Source organism: Chiloscyllium plagiosum, unplaced genomic scaffold (genome assembly GCF_037043375.1).
Source record: "Chiloscyllium plagiosum isolate Xiang-an unplaced genomic scaffold, Cpla_swu_hap1 HiC_scaffold_2, whole genome shotgun sequence".
NCBI lineage: Eukaryota > Metazoa > Chordata > Chondrichthyes > Orectolobiformes > Hemiscylliidae > Chiloscyllium > Chiloscyllium plagiosum.
Genome location: NW_028270140.1, coordinates 32617211 through 32639554, shown reverse-complemented (window position 1 = coordinate 32639554; position 22344 = coordinate 32617211). Strand labels below are relative to the sequence as shown.

At 43.4% G+C, this 22344-nt stretch overlaps 1 protein-coding gene across 8 annotated transcripts in view; it reads left to right on the top strand.

Annotated features, from left to right (window-relative positions):
* trpm3 (transient receptor potential cation channel, subfamily M, member 3) overlaps window positions 1–22344 on the top strand; it is a 576387-nt gene that overhangs the window by 485052 nt on the left and 68991 nt on the right. For all 8 annotated transcript variants that reach the window (XM_043716548.2, XM_043716539.2, XM_087995868.1 and 5 more), the window contains exon 9: window positions 20567–20639. In XM_043716548.2, coding sequence (XP_043572483.1) covers window positions 20567–20639 — 73 coding nt within the window. The remainder of the gene's footprint in view (window positions 1–20566; window positions 20640–22344) is intronic.

Genomic DNA, 22344 nt, shown 5'->3' with positions numbered 1-22344 from the left:
TAGCACTGCTGCCTCACAGTGCCAGGGACCCAGGTTTGATTCCAGCCTTAGGTGATTGTGCAATCTCCAGACAGACATTCTCCCCGTGTCTGTGTGTGTTTCCTCCAGATTCCTCCCACAGCCCATAGATGTGCAGGTTAGAGTGGATTGGCCTTGGTAAATTGCTGAATAGTGTTCAGGGATATGTAGGTTAGGTGCATTAGTCAGAGCTAAATGTTGAGTGATACGGTAGGAGGAATGGGTCTGGGTGAGTTACTCTTCAAAGGGTCGGTGTGGACTTGTTGGGCCGAATGGCCTGATTCCATATTGTAGGGATCTTATGATTTACGATGTGCTGAACTGCCTGATTCTATGCTGTAAGCCTCTGTTATTCTAATGTTTGAAGAAAGAAATAATGGAGAACTGGGTATGATTCTACAAGCAGAAATTTCACAAGGCTTTGCGAAGAAACAATTGATCCTCCAATACACTTTAATCAGTAAACTTCAAGAAGAGAGAACAGTCTTGAAATCATTCCAGAATGTCTATTATTATCCATCAGCACCAAGAATTAGCTGAAGTACTAATGCTCTTCATCTAGTTGATACATTGATGAATTATGCACACTGATGGATTATGATCATGATGCATTCAGTGTAAGTTTATAGAATGGCTGACAGCTGATTCATGATAATGACAAAAATAGATTTAAATCATTTATGTCCTTACCTTGCTTGAAGCATATACCCTGTGAAAGGACAATTCTGTGAGACTGGTTCACCAGCCATGAATTCACACTACACTCTAAACTTAGACAGTAAATTGGAAAGTTTATTCCACAATAGGATTTGAAATTGGATTGTTACATTAATAACTGAGAATTGTTAACTCATGCAGGTCTTTTTTAAAAAAATTGTTTATGATGCCTTTTTATTTAGAATCTTAACTGATCAATGAATTACTTTTTAAATAATTGACCCTTGATCAAAACAGTAGAGAAAAGATTGAAGAATTACTTTTCTATTGAGCCTATCACAGCCTCTCAAATGATCCAAATGCTTTACAACCATTGATGGACTTTATAAGTGTAGTCACTGCTGTAATGTAGGAAATTTGCAGTCAATTTGCACACATACCTCCTACAAAATGACTTAAATCTGTCCTAATTATTTATTCACCAAACTGTGTTGCACTCTGCGTTATTTCAAACAAACATGCATTAATGATCTCAAGTGGAATATATTGCTCATGATCGCTCTGGTTTCTAGTTATTGCTTGCACACCTTGTTGATCCTTGCAGTGTGAACTCTCTTCAGTATTGATAGCAGTGGAAAACCATTTGGCTCCTCTGAAGAAGGGTCACTGAACCCCTGATGTTACCTCTGATTTCTCTCCAAAGGTGCTGCTAGACCTGCTGAGCTTTTCCAGTAATTTCTATTTTTGTTACGGCTAATTCTGTATACTTGCGGGTTTCCATCTTGATTACTGCAAGAACAATATTTTTGCGCCTACATTGTTAATCGCAAAGAAGTCTGTTGTTTGCTTGGGTTCTAAAATGAGCCTAGGGATCCCTATGTAACCTTATATATCAACAGTCCATTGACCACTTGTTTCACAACCATCTGTTCCTAAACCAAATGTCTTTAATCCATTGTTCCATGACTGGCTGTTGCGGCACCAATGGTTTCTTAACTCTAATTAGTTTAAAAGTGCTTGGGACAAGTACTGAAATGTCATAATATTCAAGTTTATGGGTCTTGTGTTGGAGAGTTGGACTATTGTAGAGTTGGTGTGGTTTTGGCGATACAGACTCAATGGACTAAGGGGCCTCTTCTGTATTGTGTGATTCTAGTTTGACTCCTTCCATCCATCTGAAGAAGATTGAGATCAAGATATGCCTTCATACTCAAGGAGTGTGTTGTGATCTTGGATGGGACTAGCTGTTTATGTTAAGATCTCAGTCTAGGCCACCAACTTTGTGTTATGATCTGATAAGGGACTTTTATGTTTAATAATAACTTTTATGTTTAAAGTTGACAAAAGGTGATATCCAAAGGACTTAGTAAGAATGTAAAGCCACAAGATTCTATAGTTTTGAACAAACAAGAAGATACTTCTGAGTAATATAGTGTCACCAAGCATCCCACTGTGCACATCAAAGAGCAAATGCAATCATGACAAATCCAAGGATTTCTTGGTAACTCTCCCATACGTTAATGACATGATGGGTCATCAAATCTCATTAAACATTTTAAGGGATCACAATTCCTTGGTTTCACTGATCCAGCCTTGACATCCCCTCTCAACAGACACTTCGTATTGTTTCCCTCAATGACTGCTCCTGTTCTAGTTAATAAATCTCCTGTCCAGTGTTCATGCTCCAGTGGACTGCAAAACTACATTCTGATACCTATTCATAGGTACAACCCCAGCTTTTCTCTGACAGCTAGCTTCACCAAGCTGGTTCTTGCCTTGGATTTTTCCTTGAGCTCCCATCTTGCTGAGCTGGATCAAATATCAACTGCTATGACTTTACAACTCCCACTCTAAGCTGTACTGACCTATTAGTGACACCCAGCTTCTTGTAACCACCATAACTTCTTTGAGGACTTAGGACTTTTTCTAAGCCCTGACTGCAACACCTGACTGCCTAATAATTCTTAGAACTTGTATTCTAACAGCACAGAGATTTCTATCTGCCCTTGGGACTTAACTATCTGTCCCCTATATAAAACCCATATAGTTCACTTGGCTTCCCTGTAATACATCTGAAAATCCATAATTTTAGCAAGGTGCCTACTCATTGTCTCATTCTTAGTTACATCTTCAGTCTGTTTCCTGTGAATATCTTTAGAATGAAAATGGTGTGGCTGGACTGAAACTAGCCCATTTCATGAAAGGGTCTGGAGTGTGGAAGTAGGTAAAGGACATTAAAGAAAGTTTTCAGGTTCTAAAATGATTGAACTTGATATTGAATCCGGAAGGCTGCAAGTTCTCATTTTCATCTACTTGTGGTTCCCATTATCAGCTTTTCTTTCTCCTGAGCAGAATACCATCTGTCCCTTCATGTCCCCAACTATTGTTATCTCTCTGTCTCTCTGTGGCTCCACCTCCATCTATCTGCTCACTCCTTTTCACCCCCCACCCCATCCCTGTCTTCAGCATAAATACTACTCATAGCTACTATCAGGTTTGAAGAAGGGGAACTGGACTCAAAACATTAGCTTTGCTTTCTATCCCCAGATGTTGTCAGACCTGCTGAATTCTACCAGCAATTTCTGTTTTGTTCCACCATCCACAGTTCTTTGTTTTATTTAAGGACTTTTAGTATCTGCTGTCTGTCTGACTGGCTTCTGTCATTATTCTTTTATGATGTTTTATCTGGAGAACTGAATAGATTGTGCTGATTTCCTGTGGTAATGTTGATCATCTCCTTTTATCACTGATTGTGCTGCTTCCAAACTTCTAGGTCACTCACCATCTGAATGAATTTCGCAAGAGTCAAATCTTCTTTTGAACAGGAGAGGGGCTTATGCCCGAAACGTCGATTCTCCTGTTCCTTGGATGCTGCCTGACCTGCTGCGCTTTTCCAGCAACACATTTTCAGCTCTGATCTCCAGCATCTGCAGCCCTCACTTTCTCTCAAATCTTCTTTTGACTGTATTAATCCGACAAAGACTCATCAGCAATTCCAACAGCAGTTCTGTCTCTTGTGAACTCTGATTTAATTCGCCATGGTCTTATTTCTCCACTGTTGTTATCATTAATTTAATTATTTATGGATTTCTCTGAATGCAGAACACTCAATTAAATCTTTCTCTTACAAGTCTTACAATAACTCAATTTGTTTTGAAGTTAAGGCAATTGTCAAAACTTCCAGCATATCTTTGAAAGTATCTGAGACTTCTTTTATATCTTGCTGAGTTGTAATTTAATCAGTTATTCTTCCATTTGTACATAGTGTATTTATATGCACAATTTCTGATTTAATATTCAATGTGCATGCAATTTTCCCTCTTAAGAAGTGTTTTCTCCACAATGTCGAATTCTGTCTACTATTTGACCCATTTCTGAATTAAGTCTTCCTAGTAATATTATGCCTGATGCCATATCATCTTTAATGTCATCATTTCGTAACAGCAGTGCTGTTGTTCTGTACTGCCAGTGAACAGCTTTCTTATGATTTAGCAAGCAAAATACAAGATTCCCATTTTCTGCAGCTAGAGTAGAGGGAGCCTGGCTTTCACAGGTAAAGTGGAGGATTTCCACCATTTTTTACAGCTTTTCCATATGAATCTTGTTAATTGCAGACTGAAAATAATTATTCCCATTTCTTTCACAGATTTTTCTGAATGATTCCAACTGTCTGCAATTTCAATACATACTTGCCTCCTTTCCCATGATTTTAATAATGGATCACTTCTGTGGCCTTAATAAATTCTCCTAGCTTATTTTTCCATTTGAAGTTGCCTGTTTCGGCTTTTAAATTGCCCCTTTATTGCTTTAATTCTGATTTAATGAAATCCCCAGATACGCACCTTCACTTTAATTTGCTTAGTGGCCTTTGATTTCCCTTACTGTAGCTGTGCCTCATGTTGCCCATTTGGAATGACAATGATGCTTGGTCTATGCTGGAAGTACTTCTCTTTAATTCTGCACCTTTTAAACAAAGTTTTGTCTTGCTTATCAGGATTGAAACTCATTTCTCGGAGTATCTTAAGTCGTGGAATACATCTACAATCACTGGCACACAATGCAACTCCTAACTGTCTTGGAGGGACCAAAACTCAAGCTCCAAGGAGTTCCTAAATTCCTTATTACCTCAGAGGTGCTTTTACCATTGTCTATAGATTCTACTGCACCTTGGCACAGAGTTTCCCTTTGAAGAGTTCTTAAACGTTCAGCTCTTCCTAATGCTGAATGTCTGCCTGATAAGGATTCTTAAGGTTTTATCTGAGGAAACCTTCAGACTGCCACTGCTGCCAGCAAGCTGTAGCATCAGCTAATTGGAAACTGCATCACTGCTCACCTTGTTGTTAAAGCAATCCACATCACTGACCGTCATGTTGTCTGAGACCGTATGCGCTACTGTCATCCTGTTTTTAGGGTGGGGCTCCACAGGGTCTGTTTGGTCAAGTACAATGGAGGAAAGCCAATCTATTAAGAAAAGGCTCTTGCCTTAAACAAGATAGAATTTTTGCATGTTAACAACAATGTACAATTTACATGATCTGATAGACATCGTTACAGAGACAACTGAGGAGGACCTGGATGGTGGATCTTACTCTTTTGAGATCCTACTCTGTTCTCCTACCAAATCCTTATATCACCATTATTGTGGGTAGTTCCTAAGGTGTTCCTCAGTATTAATCCCTTCGACCATCCACAACAAAGGAATAGTGACATAGTTTCACATCAGGATGATGAGTGGCTTGGAGGGGAACTTGCAGACAGTTGTGTTCCCATGTATCTGGTGTCCCTATTCTTCTTGCTGGTAGAGATTGAGAGTTTGAAAGGTGCTGTCAAAGGAGCCTTGGTGAGTTATTGCAGTGCATCCTGTAGATGGTACAGACTGCTGCCACTTTGCACCAGTGAGGGAGAGAGTGAAGATTAGATTAGATTACATTCCCTACAGTGTGGAAACAGGCACTTTGGCCCAACAAGTCCACACCGACCCTCCAAAGAGCAACCCACCAAGACCCATTCCCCTACATTCACCCCATACCTAATGCACCTAACACTACGGGCAATTTAGCATGACCAATTCACCTAACCTGCACATTTTTGGACTGTGGGAGGAGACCGGAAGAAACCCACGCAGACACGGGGAGAATGTGCAAACTCCACACAGACAGTTGCCCGAGGCAGGAATTAAACCCAGGTGTCTGGTGCTGTGAGGCAGCAGTGCTAACCACTGTGCCACCGTGCCACGCATGAATGTTGAAAGTTGATAAGGTGCCAGTCACATAGGCTGATTCTTCTTGATGGTTTTTTTTCAAATGCACCCGTGACATTTGGCCAGCGTTACTTGGCCAGGCCTAATTGCCCTTGAGAAGGTTGTGGTGAACTGCCTTCTTGATTCTAGAGTGTGGTTGTGGCTCCACTCATCCAACCAAACAGTGGATATACCATCACTCTCCTGGTGTGCTTATAGATAACAGACAGGCTTTGGAGAGTCAGGAGATGAGTTCCTACTTCACAATTCCCAGCCTTCGACAGACTCTTGCAGCCACAGTGTTATTATAGCTGGAGGAGAAAGTGAGGTCTGCAGATGCTGGAGATCAGAGCCGAAAATGTGTTGCTGGAACAGCGCAGCAGGCCAGGCAGCATCCAGGGAACAGGAGAATCGACGTTTCGGGCATAAGCCCTTCTTCAGGAATGAGGAAAGTGTGTCCAGCAGGCTAAGATAAAAGGTAGGGAGGAGGGACTTCGGGGAGGGGCGTTGGAAATGCGATAGGTGGAAAGAGGTCAAGGTGAGGGTGATAGGTCAGACTGGGGTGGGGGCGGAGATGTCAGGAAGAAGATTGCAGGTTAGGAAGGCGGTGCTGAGTTCGAGGGATTTGACTGAGACAAGGTGGGGGGAGGGGAAATGAGGAAACTGGAGAAATCCGAGTTCATCCCTTGTGGTTGGAGGGTTCCTAGGCGGAAGATGAGGCGCTCTTCCTCCAATCGTCGTGTTGTTGTGGTCTGGCGATGGAGGAGTCCAAAGACCTGCATATCCTTGGTGGAGTGGGAGGGGGAGTTGAAGTGTTGAGCCACAGGGTGGTTGGGTTGGTTGGTCCGGGTGTCCCAGAGGTGTTCTCTGAAACGCTCCGCAAGTAGGCGGCCTGTGTTGGGTGTTCTTATGTCTGCTTTAAATGGGTTTATTCCTCGCCTTCAATCACAATTGAAGATCCTTTATACTGTTGCTGCTAAATGATTTTTTTTTCACATAGTCAGGCATTTTGACAATAAATTTAAAAAACTCCCTTTTGTCAGATTGGGTCCCAGACCAGCATATTAAAATGCAAATCCATATTGAGTTAAAAACCCTCCATAGTCTTGTTTCTCCCTATCTTTCAGCCTTCCCCAGACCCACAACCCTTCAAATCCTCTCCACCAATCACTGATTTCCATGTTCCACAATGAGTGACAGTGTCATAATCTCTAGAATTCCCTACTTCAAAATCATTGCCTCTCTCTCTTCATTTAAGAAGATGCTCATAATCTATTGACTAAAGTTTTATGTGTATTAGCTTGATATGCCCTCATAGGATCCACTGTTAAATATTATCCAATAATGCTCCTGTGTATTGCCTTGGAAAATTTTCCAACATAAACTGCACTATAGGAATGGAGTTTATTGTTGTCAAGTGGGTATTGAAAAGCCTGACTCCAACTGCAGTGAATTCAACAGGCAGACTTCCAGTTCACATATATTGGATCAAATCTCCTACTCGCTGGATTGTTGGAGACTGTATATATACAATGGACGATGTGTGTTGGTACCCTGTGACTGTCATGATGAGTGAGCCTAGGTGGGAATTTCCAGAGAAGCTTTCATTTCTGATGGGAAAAGCCCCTGCTCCTGGGATCCAGCATGAATGTCAGAGTTAGAGACTCGGGATAGCTCCACCGGAATTACCTGGCAATTACCCAGGAAATCTAACCATTGACCCATGACATTCCATTGCATGACCATTGCAGAATCCCAAATATCAATATCCAGGCAATTACCATTAACTAGAAATTGCATCGAACAGGCCATTTAAATACTGTGATACAAGAGCAGCTCAGAGGATAGGAATGAATGCAGTGAGTAACTCACCTCCTGCCTCCCCAAAGTCTGTCTACCATCTACAAAGCACAGGTCAGAACTGTGATGAGATACCGCCTGGATGAATGCACTTCAGTAGCGCTCAGGAAGTCTGGCAGCATCCAGGACAAAGCACCCAGCTTGACTGGCACCAATATTCACTCCCTTCACTACCATGTTCCATAGCAATAGTGTGTCCTGTCTACAAGCAGGACTGCTTCAACAGCAGGTTCCAAATCTATGACCATTACCATTGAGAAGGACAAGGGCAGCAGATACATAGGAATGCCAGCACCTGCAAATTGCCCTCCAAGTCACACATCATCCTGTATTTGAAGTTCCTTCACTGCCCTGGTTCAAAATCCTGGAATTCACTCCCTCACAATACTGTAGTTGTGCCTATAACATAAGGGGATTCAATGGTTTGAGAAGGCAGCTAATCACCACCTTTGGCAGGGCAATTAGAGAATGGCAATAAATGCTGACATAGCCAGTGATACACATGAAGGAATTAAAACATCTGGGTAAGTACGCAACTGATGCAACCATCAACCCCCTGCCAACTACCTGAACCCTGATCTACTGCTCTGACTTGACTACCCACCTGACCACCTGACTATCCTGCCTTATCAGCCCCAACCTGACTGTCCTTCCTAATCAGACCACAGTCCCAATTTAACTGCCAACAAATACAGCTACTGACTCCACAATAAGACCCAACCAGTCCTCCAACCTGTCCTTCCTCAGGGACACCAGACTAGCACCATCATCTAGTGTGACCAGCCACCATAACTAATGACTGGTCCCAGCTACAGAACTAAAACCCCGAACTAGACTTGGCTACCCCTCTCAAGCTGACCCATCTCCCCACTCACTCACCTACCCACTTAGCCACCTCGCCCACCCACTCACTGCACTTTCTAAAGATTATGACCAACGTATGTTGACATGACTTTATACTTCAGTGTGAGAGTTTGTGGCAGAGTGTTAATGTCATTGGACTAATAATCCAAAGGTTAGAATATTGGGCAATGAACATAGATCCAAATTGCACAATTGCAGCTGTTGGGATAAGAATTAAATTACTTCAAAAAGTCTGTATTACAGAGCTAGTCTCAATAATTAAACCATTGTTGATTGTCATAAAGACCTTTCTGATCCACTAATATCCTTTAATGAAGGAAATCTACCATCCTCATCTGGTCTGGCCTACTGGTGGCAATCTGGTTGACTCTTAGCCTCTCTCAAGTGCAATTAGGAATGTGCAGAAAATGGTGGCATTACCAGCAATGCTAGCATCCAATGAAAGAATATTTTCTTTAAAAGTTCCATCTCTATTTTTAATAATTATTTCACTGTGCACTTTTTCACAAGAGTCAGGAGAAACATATTCTACCTGGTACGTGGAGAACAATGTGTTCATTTTTTGCTAATAAATTATTAAGATGTTCCTTTTCCTGAGTTATGTACCAATCAACCTGCTTGAATTGGCACAAAAGCAAAATACTATGGACACAGGAAATCAGAAATGAAAACAGACAAGTCTGGAAGCCTTGAACAGGCCAAATAGTGTCTGTGGAGAGAGAAAGAGAGTCAACGTTTCTAGTTATGAACTTTCGTCTGAACTGGAAAAAAAAGTTTGTGAAAGGTGTTGTGAAAGGTGTGAAAGGAATGAGGGAGAACGGGAAAGAACAAAAGGGAGTTTTTGCAAAAAGTGGAAGGCAGGAGGAATTAAATGACAAGAAGGGATGATGATGCAGGCAAAAGGAGATTGTAATGGGACAAGTAAAGAAAGAAAAGATGGGCTAAAGGAGCTGTGATTGGCCATTGTCACACATCCAAATTAACAGCTCAAATCACTTTGGGTTATTGATATCACTGGATGAACAATGTAGAATGCCTGCTGAATGGATAAACTTTTTTTTTAGATTAGATTACTTACAGTGTGGAAACAGGCCCTTCGGCCCAACAAGTCCACACCGACCCGCCGAAGCGCAACCCACCCATACCCCGACATTTACCCCTTACCTAACACTACTGGCAATTTAGCATTGCCAATTCACCTGACCTGCACATCTTTGGACTGTGGGAGGAAACCGGAGCACCCGGAGGAAACCCACGCAGACACGGGGAGAATGTGCAAACTCCACACAGTCAGTCGCCTGAGTCGGGAATTGAACCCGGGTCTCTGGCGCTGTGAGGCAGCAGTGCTAACCACTGTGCCACCGTGCCGCCCACAACTTCAATATATATGTAGAAGTTAACCCACTAAATAACAGCAGTGCTTCCCCTGTTAACAGGTTTAATGACTATATTCAGGTTGGATCTGAGGTTGTGTTGCCCAGAATGGTACACTTGAGCTTAAGTTACATGAACTTGGAATCTGGGGTCTTTCTGTTTATTATTGGCTGAGTATCCACTAGGTTTGCCCTTTAGGTTTGCCCCAACCATACATTTTTATTTAAAAGCTACTTTATAGTGACAATAAATTAAAGAGCTTTAGTACTGTATTTGTACTGAGAAGCTAATTGCTGAGATAACATTTCAGAGCATTTATGTTGGCTCAGCAAGTCCATTTTGGTGTTTATACTCAGCACAAGCCCCCTTCATCTCATTTTGTCAGTGTGTGCTTCCATGGTGTTCTCTCATTCTTGTGTTTATCCAGCTTCCCATTGCTACGACCACCAATAACCAATAGATGCAGTTAACAGCTAAAAAAAGTGACACATCAAGATTTCTTGTTTGTCATAGGGATCTACAGCACAGAAAAAGGCTCTTTGACCCTTTATGTCCTTGCCAGTCAAAATAAAACACTAACTATTCTAATCCTATCGAACAATAGCGGATGCTGGAGATCTGAAACATAAACAGAAATTGCTGGAGAAATTCAGCAAGTCTGGCAACATCTGTGGGAAGAAAGCAGAGTTAGCAATTTGAATCTGATGATTTTTCATCAGAATTTCTCCAATAATTTCTGTTTATGTTATTCTAATCTCATTATTGTTTTAATATTTACTATAACATGACTACAAATACAATAAATACATACTATTTGTATACGCAACTCATTCTTTACGCAACAAAACAGAATGTCCCTCTTTTTTAGTCACCTGAACTTTGTGTCGATATTAATTACTCTCGGTTTAATGCAAGGTGATTCTTAGCTCTCAAGGGTTTATTCCTGTTCTTTTCTCAGCCTGGAATCTTGAAAACTTACTTTTATAGAGGTTTCATTTCCTTAGAGCCTCCCCTCTGGCCCAAGGTAGGTAATTCTTCCACCCACATTACAGCAAACTATAGTGACTTGTCTGGCCTTTGGCTGCTCCCTCACTCCTGGTTCCATGCAGATACCAAACTGTGCCTGTGATTTTCAGTGATGTTCTTGGAAAGCCTTGAACCTAATCTGTCAAAGGTTTGCTCTGTGCCCTTCTCCATGACAACATGAGTCATCCATCTAGATAGAAATGTTAATTAACCACTTTCAAATGACCTCTTTTATCTTGGAACTATGTGGATAGTTTAAAACACAGCACTTTTCTGGAGCATTGCAGACTCACAGGATTGAATGGTACATCTTTTTGCTTAAGTGCAAGTTGCATTGAGTTTGTTTTTTGATGGATGCTTGCTGTGAGATCCAGCATATTTTCTTGCCGTATCTTGCCAAATATGGCTCATTAACTAATGAAGGGCTTATGCCCGAAATGTTGATTCTCCTGCTCCTTGGATGCTGCGTGACCTGCTGTGCTTTTTCAGCACCACACTCTCGACTCTGATCTCCAGCATCTGCCGTCCTCACTTTCTCCCCATGGCTCATGAACTACCGAACCCAACCCAATCGTATCTCCCATGTCCACATTCTATCCCCATCTTCCCCAAACAACTCACCACTCACCAGAAATCCCTGGATCCTGTTAAAAAGCAGCTGTTCACCTTGATGAGAGCTGGCATCCAAAGCTGCCCTGCTTGGATCAAAGCTGGAGGCAAAGACTTTGGAGGAGAAGATGGGACCATGATTCTCCAACAGGGACCTGGAGGTCCTGCTCAAGGGGATGGTACAAGGAGAGGAGTTCTCCCCCCAGAGGACCAGCATGCCACCAGACCAGTTTAGATCAAGGTTGCCACCTGGGTTGGTGCCATCTCTACAGTGCACAGGCATTGCCAGCAGTGTCATTAGAGACAAAAAAAGGCTGCAGAGTCCAGAGTAGACAGGCAGGAGGCTGAAAGAACACAGCAAGGCAGGCAGCATCAGGAGGTGGAGAAAGTTTGGTCCTGAGGGAGGGTTACACCCAAACCATCGACTTCTCCACCTCCTGGTGCTGCCTGCCTTGCTGTGTTCTTTCAGCCTCCTGCCTGTCTACACAGCAGTGCCATAAGGGCAATTATTTTCACTGTGCTGCCAGGGCAAGTGCCAGACTGTTGTCTCTGCTCCCTCACACTCACTGTATCTCTGCTACTTCACCCGTCAAAACTCATGGTCCGCCACTTTTAACTATTACTCGCAACATCTTCTCCCACCCGCTCTCTGCAACCCCTCCCAACCTCCCAGGCTACAAACTCAGCACCCCCTCAGTGATGTTTACTCACTCCCTCAGAGCATATCACCATTTTCTGATCAACAACACCACCCAATGTGCTATCCACATGGACCTCCCTTTCTCCCATTCCAGGAGTAGGCGGTCCACAATAGGCCAGAAGGAGCCTGGCTTGGTGGATGGCTGCCCAACATCAAACTCCTCAGCCGCTCTGAGGAGAGGATCCTGGCCCTTGCAGCAGCAGGAGACTCCAACTGCTCCAAACCGACCCTCTAACTGAGTAACTACCCTTCCTCATTCCAGTGCACTCCTCACATTAACCCTTCAGTTAGTGTCAGTCACTGCAGACCACCTCCCACCACTTTTAATCTTGCATGTACTGCCAGTATCTCCACCAGCTCCACAACAAAATGGCTAGCTTTCCCAGAAGCCATCTCTTCGACGTTGGAGGACCTGAATCCTGAGGATTTAGAGGATGCATCAGCAAAGGCTGTCTCCTACACTCCCTACCTGCTCAGATACTTGACACCTTGGTGGCAATGTTAGGCTTTAGAGGTTTTTGAGAGCTCCACCAGCTAAACGCCTCATGGCAGCAATTCCACAGCTATCGGAGCAAGGCCAATGGCACTTGCTGGAGGCCAGGCATCTACTCAAACTGAGGGAAGAGAGGACCCTGTGATGTCGATAGTCAGGGACTTCATCCGCAATGCACAGGGAGGAAGAGGAGCAGCAGACAGGAATGTGGGATGCAATGGCCCTCATTGCCAGAAGTTGCAGCAATGCAGTGAGTCATGTGACTGACTGTTGGCTCTCCCTTGGACAGGCTGGCAGCTGCCAGGTCCCATGACCTCACTGGTTGCTAGAGACACGCGTCAACCTGCATTCCATTGGTCTTCAGGACTGACAGCATGGCAAAGGAGAATGAGAAACCTGGCCCTTCCCATGAACTCCATTGGCTTTGCACCCCCTCAGGTCTCCATCCAACATAGTGATGACAATGCCTGGTGTGGACATACATTTACACCTCCCCCCCCCCCCCACCCCCCCCCGAACGCAGTGTGTTGCTGACCATCAACACCATCCTGCTGCATCCCCCCCTGCCCCAACCCTGCACCTTGCATGGCTCCTGCTCCTCCATGTTTTGTTCTTTCTCCTTGCAGATAATATTGTGACCCATCACAATTGTCACACGCTCTCTCTCAGTCTGCAGTCCCCAATCCCCCATGAGTCATCCTCCCACAGCACTGCTTGCATCATCACCCCCATCCTCCCAATTCCCTTTAATTTCTGTGGACGGACCTGACAGGATGACCGTGCCCACCACTCGAAACATCGTAATGGGATAGCCCTGGATGAGAAGTGCTCCGTCCCCAGACTGATGAGTGTACTTCTCCCTGACTGAGTTCTCCCTGCCCCTGGACTGGACACTCTGGAGCCACAGGGCTGACCATAACATTCGACTGCAGACTGACTGAAAACATTACAACCATGACTAGTCCACTGTGCTGCTCTTGACTTACTGTGATGGTCTTAAAAATGTGTTGCTGGAAAAGCGCAGCGGGTCAGGCAGCATCAAAGGAGAAGGAGAATCGATGTATCAGGCATAAGCCCTTCTTCAGGAATGAGGAGGGTGTGCCAAGCAGGCTGAGATAAAAGGTAGGGAGGAGGGACTTGGGGGAGGGGCGTTGGGAATGCGATAGGTGGAAGGAGGCTAAGGTGAGGGTGATAGGTCGGAGAGGGGGTGGGGGCAGAGAGGTTGGGAAGAAGATTGCAGGTCAAGAAAGCGGTGCTGAGTCTGAGGATTGGGACTGAGAAAGGGAGGGGAAATGAGGAAGCTGGAGAAATCTGTATTCATCCCCTGTGGTTGGATGGTTCCTAGGCGGAAGATGAGTCGCTCTTCCTCCAGGCGTCGTGTTGCCATGATCTGGTGATGGAGGAGGCCAAGGACCTGCATGTCCTTGGCGGAGTGGGAGGGGGAATTAAAGTGTTCAACCATGGGGCAGTTGGGTTGGTTGGTGCGGGTGTCCCAGAGGTGTTCTCTGAAACGTTCCGCAAGTAGGCGGCCTGTCTCCCCAATGTATAGGAGGCCACATCGGGTGCAGCGGTTGCAATAAATGATGTGTGTGGAGGTGCAGGTGAATTTCTGATGGATATTGAAGGATCCCTTGGGACCTTGGAGGGAAGTGAGGGGGGAGGTGTGGGCGCAAGTTTTGTATTTTTTGCGGTTGCAGGGGAAGATGCCAGGAGTGAAGGTTGGGTTGGTGGGGGATGTGGATCTGACAAGGGAGTCGCAGAGGGAGTGGTCTTTCCGGAACGCTGATAGGGTTGGGGAGGGAAATATATCCTTGGTGGTGGGGTCCGTTTGGAAGTGGCGGAAATGACGAAGGATGATCCGATGTATCTGGAGGTTGGTGGGGTGGTAGGTGAGGACTAGTGGGGTTCTGTCTTGGTGGTGATTGGAGGGGCGGGGTTCAAGGGCGGAGGAGCGGGAAGGCCTCATCACAAAGGCCTCAAAGTCCTCCGCTTCTTCCTTTCCCGCCGAACCAACCAGTACCCTTCCACTGACACTCTCCTTCGACTAACTGAACTGGTCCTCACTCTTAACAACTTCTCCTTCCAATCCTCCCACTTCCTCCAAACCAAAGGAGTAGCCATGGGCACCCGCATGGGCCCTCGCTATGCCTGCATCTTTATCGGATATGTGGAACTGTCCATCTTCCGCAGCTAAACTGGCACCACCCCCCACCTTTACCTCCACTACATTGATGACTGTATCGGCACTACCTTGTGCTCTCATGAGGAGGTTGAACAGTTCATCTACTTTACTAACACCTTCCACCCCGACCTCAAATTTACCTGGACCGTCTCAGACTCCTCCCTCCCCTTCCTAGACCTCTCTATCTCAGAGGACCGACTCAACACAGACGTATACTATAAACCGACTGACTCCCACAGCTACCTAGATTACACCTCCTCCCACCCTGCCCCCTGTAAAAACGCCATCCCATATTCCCAATTCCTTCATCTTCACCGCATCTACTCCCAGGAGGACCAATTCCAATACCGAACAACTCAGATGGCCTCCTTCTTCAAAGACCGCAATTTCCCCTCAGACGTGGTTGACGATGCTCTCCACCGCACCTCCTCCACTTCCCGCTCCTCCGCCCTTGAACCCCGCCCCTCCAATCGCCACCAAGACAGAACCTCACTAGTCCTCACCTACCACCCCACTAACCTCCAGATACATCGGATCATCCTTCGTCAATTCCGCCACCTCCAAACGGACCCCACCACCAAGGATATATTTCCCTCCCCTCCCCTATCAGCGTTCCGGAAAGACCACTCCCTCTGCGATTCCCTTGTCAGATCCACACCCCCCACCAACCCAACCTCCACTCCCGGCACCTTCCCCTGCAACCGCAAAAAATGCAAAACTTGCGCCCACACCTCCCCCCTCACTTCCCTCCAAGGCCCCAAGGGATCCTTCCATATCCACCACAAATTCACCTGCACCTCCACACACATCATTTACTGCATCCGCTGCACCCAATGTGGCCTCCTATACATTGGGGGGACAGGCCGCCTACTTGCGGAACGTTTCAGAGAACACCTCTGGGACACCCGGACCAACCAACCCAACTGCCCCGTGGCTGAACACTTTAATCCCCCCCACCTTTTCTCAGTCCCAACCCTCAGACTCAGCACTGCCTTCTTGACCTGCAATCTTCTTCCCAACCTCTCCGCCCCCACTCCCTCTCCGGCCTATCACCCTCACCTTAACCTCCTTCCACCTATCGCATTCCGAACACCCCTCCCCCAACTCCCTCCTCCCTACCTTTTATCTTAGCCTGCTTGGCACAACCTCCTCATTCCTGAAGAGGGGCTTATGCCCGAAACTTCGATTCTCCTTCTCCTTTGATGCTGCCTGATTTCTAATAACCAAAGCATTCAGACTTCAGAACTAATACCTTGATCCCTGTATTTTACTTCCAATTAAATCCATCCATTCAGCCCTCTCTTTTATAAAGAAGAGTCCCAGCCTGTCCAATCTTTATTGATAGACGTAACCTCTTAATTCTGATAGCCTTCACATAAATCTTAGTTGCAACACTTGATATACCTCTGTTTCTTATTTTTCTATCATCACATCCTCAATTAAGGCAGCAACATGTTAAAGTAACCTGAAAGTACAGAGTGTCTTTAATTAGTACTAAGATTGAAGATAAGAGTTCCAGTTGGCATTTGCATTTCAAGTTATTAATACAGTTGGCATTTTCTAAATCACCCTTCAAAGCACCTTGTCATTTGTCACATGCCATAAATTAAACATCGTGAGGTATTTCTCCTGAACGCAGTGAAATTGAATCATAAGAATCTTTTTAATTGAATGGATACATTCTCATCCTGATTTGTCATTGTGAAACGCTTGTTACCTGGTGAGCAAAGACTTTCTCTCACAAGGACAGCATTGGGCTTCTTGCTCAGAAACTAAAAAGGCTGGTCACAGAATGTGTTAAATCTACGTAACACAAATACCTTCGATATCACTGGGAAAGTTACCAGCCCAAGGATTGTTCAAAGGATTTAAGAAAGTTTTGTTTTAATTTTTAGAACGTCCAAAAGACAAGAATCAAAATTTTAGGTGATGGCACTGTTCAAGGGCAGTTCCATCCAGTGACACAATGCAGAGAGTGCCATTTTGTCCATTATGTCTGTGCCAATTTTTTCAAAGGGTTATCCAGTTAATCCAACTGTCCCCCTGCTCTTTCCACATAACCCGACAAGTGCGGATGCTAGAAATCAGAAAACAGAAATCGCTGGAACAGCTCAGCAGGTCTGGTAGCATCTATGGTTAGAGATCAGGCTTAACATTTCAGGTCCAGTGACCCTTCCTCAGAACCCTTCTTACAAATGTTATTCCTTGACAAATGCTTATTGAATTCTCCTTTGCAAAAAAGCACCATTGAACCTGCTTCTTGATTATATAGACCGGATTGTGAGTATACTTTAAGACTTTTCCGAACATATGATAAACACGGTATGGAAGTACATATCCTCTTGTCCCTTCTCCATTTATCTGTCTTTATACGGTTGCATAAGATTAGGAACTCTTCTCAACTGGTTTATCCTTCTTGGGTTCCCCAGGAAGTGGGTGTTGATTGGCAAAGGCATTACTACATGTAAGAGTTTGACTCTTTCAATGCATCTAACCATGTTACCATTTTCAGTCAGAAACAAAGAAGCCCATCTTTCCACTTCACAAAAGGAGAGATAATGATATTGAATACAGTGCCTCTACCACTGGGATCTGCTGACTTAACACAGACCGGAGCGCAAATCTGGAAACTTTGAGCAGTCTAGCTCACTCCCACTCTCAGCAATGTACATACCAGCACAAGGTCAGAAGTCACATGACACCAGGTTATAGTCCAACAGGTTTATTTGAACTCACTAGTTTTTGGAGCGCTGCTCCTTCATCAGGTGAAGTTGACTTGTCCACCCAAGTCTAACACTGGCACCTCCACATCATACTTACTAGCACAACCATTAGAGATGTTCCAGCTGTGCCTTCTGACATTGATTCTAAAAAAGAGAGCTTCCAATATCATATTTGTGCTGAAGGTAAGAGCTTTGCAGCACAGAGCCAGGCCATTTGGCCCAACTGGTCTGTGCTAGCCATCATATTCCACTCATGAAAATATTGCATATCTGCAGCACCTTTCATAATGTCTTATTGTGGTCTACAGGGAATGAAATACTTTTTGAAATGTTTTACTATAGAAAATACAGCAAACATGTAGCAAGCTCCCACAAAGAGTAATGTGACATTGATCAGATAATCTGGGCTGAACATTTGTCTTCCTACATAGGTCATGAAATGCTAAACAAAGGTCCCTTTTTGCTGTAATAGCAATTTCTTTGTGCCTTTCCTATCCTACCAATGAGACTTATGCTGGATTGAGATGTTGGGTGCATTATGTGCACACACACATACCATTTCTGAGGGCGGGGTTCCCATTGTGAGCACCACAGCTAAGTTATACTTCCTACTATACACTATTAATATCTGCTAGTGTGATATTGCAAGCCCCTTAAGTGAAGAACCTCATTTAAGGGGCCATGACCACTGAGGCAGCCGAACTATGGAGTCCAGAACATTCAGAAAGGTAAGTGCAATAATGTGTTTCAGTGCAATAATTCATCAATTGAACCATTCCTGGAAAGGTAAGTTGACCAGCATTTGTAATTCTTGATGCATTTTACAGTTCTTTTTCAACTATGAAAAATACCATGACACTCACAAATGTAAAAACAAAAGCCAATGTGCCTCCTCTGTACTGTTTTATGCTTTGATCTAAATCAATTGACAGTCCTAAATCAATTGTAAAGAAATCCCTGTTTCTGAAACTTAAAAGAATCTTTGCATCTGGTCTCCTCCATTGATTGACAGGCACTCTGCTGTGAACTGAAATGGAACACTCTTTGCTCAGTTTCTGAATTTGTAGCTGGAGGTTTCATCATGACAACTATCATCATTATGAATGCTAGGCTGAGTTCCAAAAGTTTGTAATAGCCTCTGCTTAGACAATGGTCTATTGATCCCAGAATAGATGAAACATTTATGAGGCTGTTATCTCAGAATTTGTCATTGATGTGGCTTTTTGATTGTTGGCAAACCTGTTAAGCATGTTAGTGATTTTGATTTTGATCACAATGAGGTAGTTGGTTTTTTTTCCCAGGATGTCCAATCATATATTTGAATCCCAAGTGTTAATGTTTTTTTTCCAATGATTTGAGAGTAATTCCTTGCTAGTGCATGATTACCGAGAACCATGCACAATGGATACTGGGTAAGCTGCTGTGGAGGGTACATGGGGGACATGGAGGGTCTTGGTTGACACAAGGGGGTACAGGGAGATATTTTCGATCTGAGGGGGCATGGTTGTGAATGGGGTGTGATGAGGTTTAGGGCTCAGTTAGGCAATGTTGAGAAGTGGGCTGCTGTGTCAGAGAATTGTGGGGCTCTTCTAACCAGCACATATGTTGTCCCTCGAAGTTCCATCATGGCTGTACTGTGAACCAAACTCCTATATGAAAAGGTAAAGATCCTGACCAAAGTCATACCTGGATCAAGCTTCAGAAAGTGCACAGGTTAGGTTTCATCAAGCCAACACAAAAATACAGGTTTCTGCCTTTTCTCACTACGTTAATGGAGGGACAGATATTAATCAAGGCTGCTCTTCTTTACAACAATGCCACATGAGCAAAGGGCAGATGGATTTTGTTTAAGGTCGCCGTTAAAAGATGGCTCTTCTCACAATATAAATCTCCCTCATTATTGCATGAGGTCGGGGTAGATTTTGATGCCTCTGGAGTGAGATTTGAATCCCAACCTTCCTGATTTAGAAGCAAGACAGCTACATGCTGAGCTATTGCAGAACAGTAAGCTGGAGGGCCAGAGTTTTCAGTGGTATTCTGGCCAGTACTTATCCCTCAACCAACATCATAAGAAACAGGTGAGATGCTCATACTTACATTGCTTTTAGTTGGACGTCAGTATTAAGAATAGACTCTTGAAGGAATTAATGCTGTTGACAAACTCCTTCAAGAAAAAAAGTATCAAAAAGACACATGGAAACTACTGCTACAGCTGGGATAATGATGGATTCAGGGATAAGTAAGACTCATCTGATGTAGCAAGTAGGAGTTTGGTATTAATGTATAAATTGGGGTTTCCGATCTTCCAGGATTTGGATATTAATCTCATGGGCACTGCTGGGAGGAAAATTCAAAAGGGATGCATCGAAAATAATTTTTAAAAAATTTTCTTCCAATGCATTTGTTTATCATGCAAAGATACATTAGATGTGGGGAAAATAGGCTGTTTGATTGTTATCTAATTGACAGTTGTGAATCAACCAAAAAGTCTGCTTGTTTCTCAATTGACCATGAGATTGTCAGATACAAATCTTTGTGTGACCAATGGCAAGAATATGAAAATAGGGCCCTTTGAGGCAGAAGGTCACATGTTGAAACTTCAGGAACCCCAGTGTAGTTGGATAGAGGGTGCAGCCTTTCAGTTCCAAATCATGGCACATATATAAATAGTCTGCAGGAGAAGCTGAGTCAGATTAACATTGCTATCTTCATTCATACCTGGTTTTGTTAATATACAAGTACCTCCCTCTTGAAAATCCTGAGTTTGTACAGTTTAGTCTCAGTGTACACAATAATGGCTTACTCCTCAATCATTTTTCAGATTACTGTCTTCAGGATGGGATCAGAGGGACATCAGGACATAGATCTAGCCATTCTAACAGCACTCCTGAAAGGTAACACAGCTTGCTGCATTAATTGGGCTTGATGTGTGGAATTATGTCTCTCTTGCTGATGCACTTTTGTTTTCCTGTCACCTTCTGAAATCTCTGCACTTTCTTCAATTCTAGCCCCTTGCACGTGCCCAATTCCCTTCACTCCATCACAGGTGACCATGCCTGTAGATGCCTGGCCATAAGCTCTAGAATTCCTATGTTAAACTTTACCATCCCTCCACTTTGATTGCTAAAAGCTATCTTTAATGATTCACCTGTTCTAATTCCTTCTTATGTGTCTTGGTGGCAAACTTTGTATGATAGCTCTCCTAGGAGTTGCCCTTTGGGTGTGTTTCCGCATTAAAGGCACTAAGTAAGTGCAGGTTTTTGTTATCTTTGTGTGGTTCATTGTTGCACATTTCTCTATGCCACAGATAGGGAAGAGAGCAATGATTCTGAGCAAATCATTCTACTAAATGTTCAGCAGCAGTCACTTCTTTCATCAGTTATTTTTATAGCTGTCATCAATCCTTTCATTATTCTAATTATTGTTATATAAAAACCATGTTATTGCTAAAAATGCAATCAATTCAGTGTAGAAAATGAATCCTTCATAAAGTTTGGTAATACCTTCACATTATCTGTAAAATGTTAACAACATTCAAACATTTAATCATCATACTAAGCCTTTTATCTGGTCAGCATATTCCATACATTGTATAATATTCAACTAGAGTGTTAAAGGATTTCTGTGAAAGAATATGGTGTTGGATTAGTTGACATGCTTCACAGTTTCCTCATGTAAATTAAATGTGATTTGGAGACAGTCAATTGTGTGAGACTGAAATCACCAAGTTTTCTTCATTGATTTATGGGATGTGCGCGTCCCTAGACAGGTCAGCATTTATTGCCTATCCCTAATTGCCCAGAGGACAGTTAAGAGTCAACCACATTGCTGAGGGTCTGGAGTTCACATATAGACCAGAAGACATTAAAAGATATTGGAAGATATTAGTGAATCAGATGTGTTTTTTCGAAAATTGACAATGGTTTCGTGATCTTAATTTCAGATTTTAAAAAAATTGAATTCAAATTCCGACATCTGACATGGTGGGATTCAAACCCAGATCCTCAGAAAATTAATTAACTGGCATTTATTAATAGTTGAGCCATAATATCACTGACCATCCAAATTCAAGGTGCAATTTAAACATGTTGTATGCCATCAAGAAAATCCCATGGGAAGGTATGAACATGTTCACTCTTAATATTATACACCTTCAAGTTAACTTAGAGTTTGATTTTAAAACTGCATGAGATATGACCTAGGCAGCGAGAGAGGAATGTCTGTCTCAAAGACTATTGTGGGAGAAGAGGGCATAGGTTCATCGGACACTGGGGAAAGCAGAAACTGTACATATGGGATTGTCTCATGCTGAGTTTTCTTGCCAGCTGCACAACTAGCGAATCAGAGAGGATTTTAAAATAGATAGTAGTGAAAAAGGATTAAATTTGGGAAGAATCAAAGAGTTGAGACAAAGCAAAAGAGAGAGGTATTAAAATTGGAAATGATAAACAGATTGAGACAAGAAGGACTGGAGAATACAAATCTAAGCATAAGTCAATAGCTAAGACTAGAGGTTACAAAAAGGAGAGAACCAAAATCTCTGCATCTGAATGCATGTAGTATTCAAAATGCAACGTATGAGCTGAGAGTGCAAATAGA